Source organism: Cariama cristata, unplaced genomic scaffold (genome assembly GCF_000690535.1).
Source record: "Cariama cristata isolate BGI_N322 unplaced genomic scaffold, ASM69053v1 scaffold20284, whole genome shotgun sequence".
Classification (NCBI taxonomy): Eukaryota; Metazoa; Chordata; class Aves; order Cariamiformes; family Cariamidae; genus Cariama; species Cariama cristata.
The window spans coordinates 11,567-12,105 of record NW_009614952.1 but is presented as its reverse complement, the minus strand read 5'-3'; the positions used below and the strand labels follow the sequence as shown (position 1 = coordinate 12,105).

The window sequence follows — 539 nt, the reverse complement described above, 5'->3', positions numbered from 1 at the left end:
AGCCACCAAGACGTGGAGTTCCATGGGTACCTGCAGCAGTCCAAGGGCACGGTGGAGCCAAGGCAGGACCTGGCCAAGGGTGTGCCCTTCTCAGGCTGTGCAGGTCCCCTGCAGAGCTCGGGCAGCACTGACATCGTGCTGGATGTAGAGTGCTCTGAGCTGGCTGTCGCCAAAGGGTATTTGAAGCAGTCCTCTCCCGAGCATCCCTGCAGCCATGCACAGGACCTTGCTTCGCGGGGGGCCCCTCGGGAGCCCACTGCCTGGGGGGGCCCAAAGCCCCCATTGTGCTAAGCTATGGGGCTCCAGGTGCTCCCTTGGCCTCCAAAACCAGCCCCGAGCTCCTGAAAGCTCCCTTCGACCTGAGCACCTTCAACACTGACCTGGGGACGCTGCCCCTCATCTCCAGCCTCAGCACCAACAAGTGGCTCACGCTGCAGATCAACCCCCTGAGCCTGCTCAACGGGGACAGCAAGGACAGCCGCCTGTGAGCCCTCCCCGTGCTGGCGACCCGGTGCCTGCCCGCCCTGCGCACTGACCCA

The 539-nt window shown here is 64.6% G+C and overlaps 1 protein-coding gene across 1 annotated transcript in view; it reads left to right on the top strand.

The window, feature by feature from the left end:
- LOC104161270 overlaps nucleotides 1–488 on the top strand; it is a 3,866-nt gene extending 3,378 nt beyond the window's left edge. Inside the window, 2 exon segments of the mRNA XM_009699633.1 lie at nucleotides 11–262; nucleotides 265–488. Of these exon segments, the coding sequence (XP_009697935.1) occupies nucleotides 11–262; nucleotides 265–488 (476 nt within the window).
- Nucleotides 489–539: the final 51 nt, after the last annotated feature.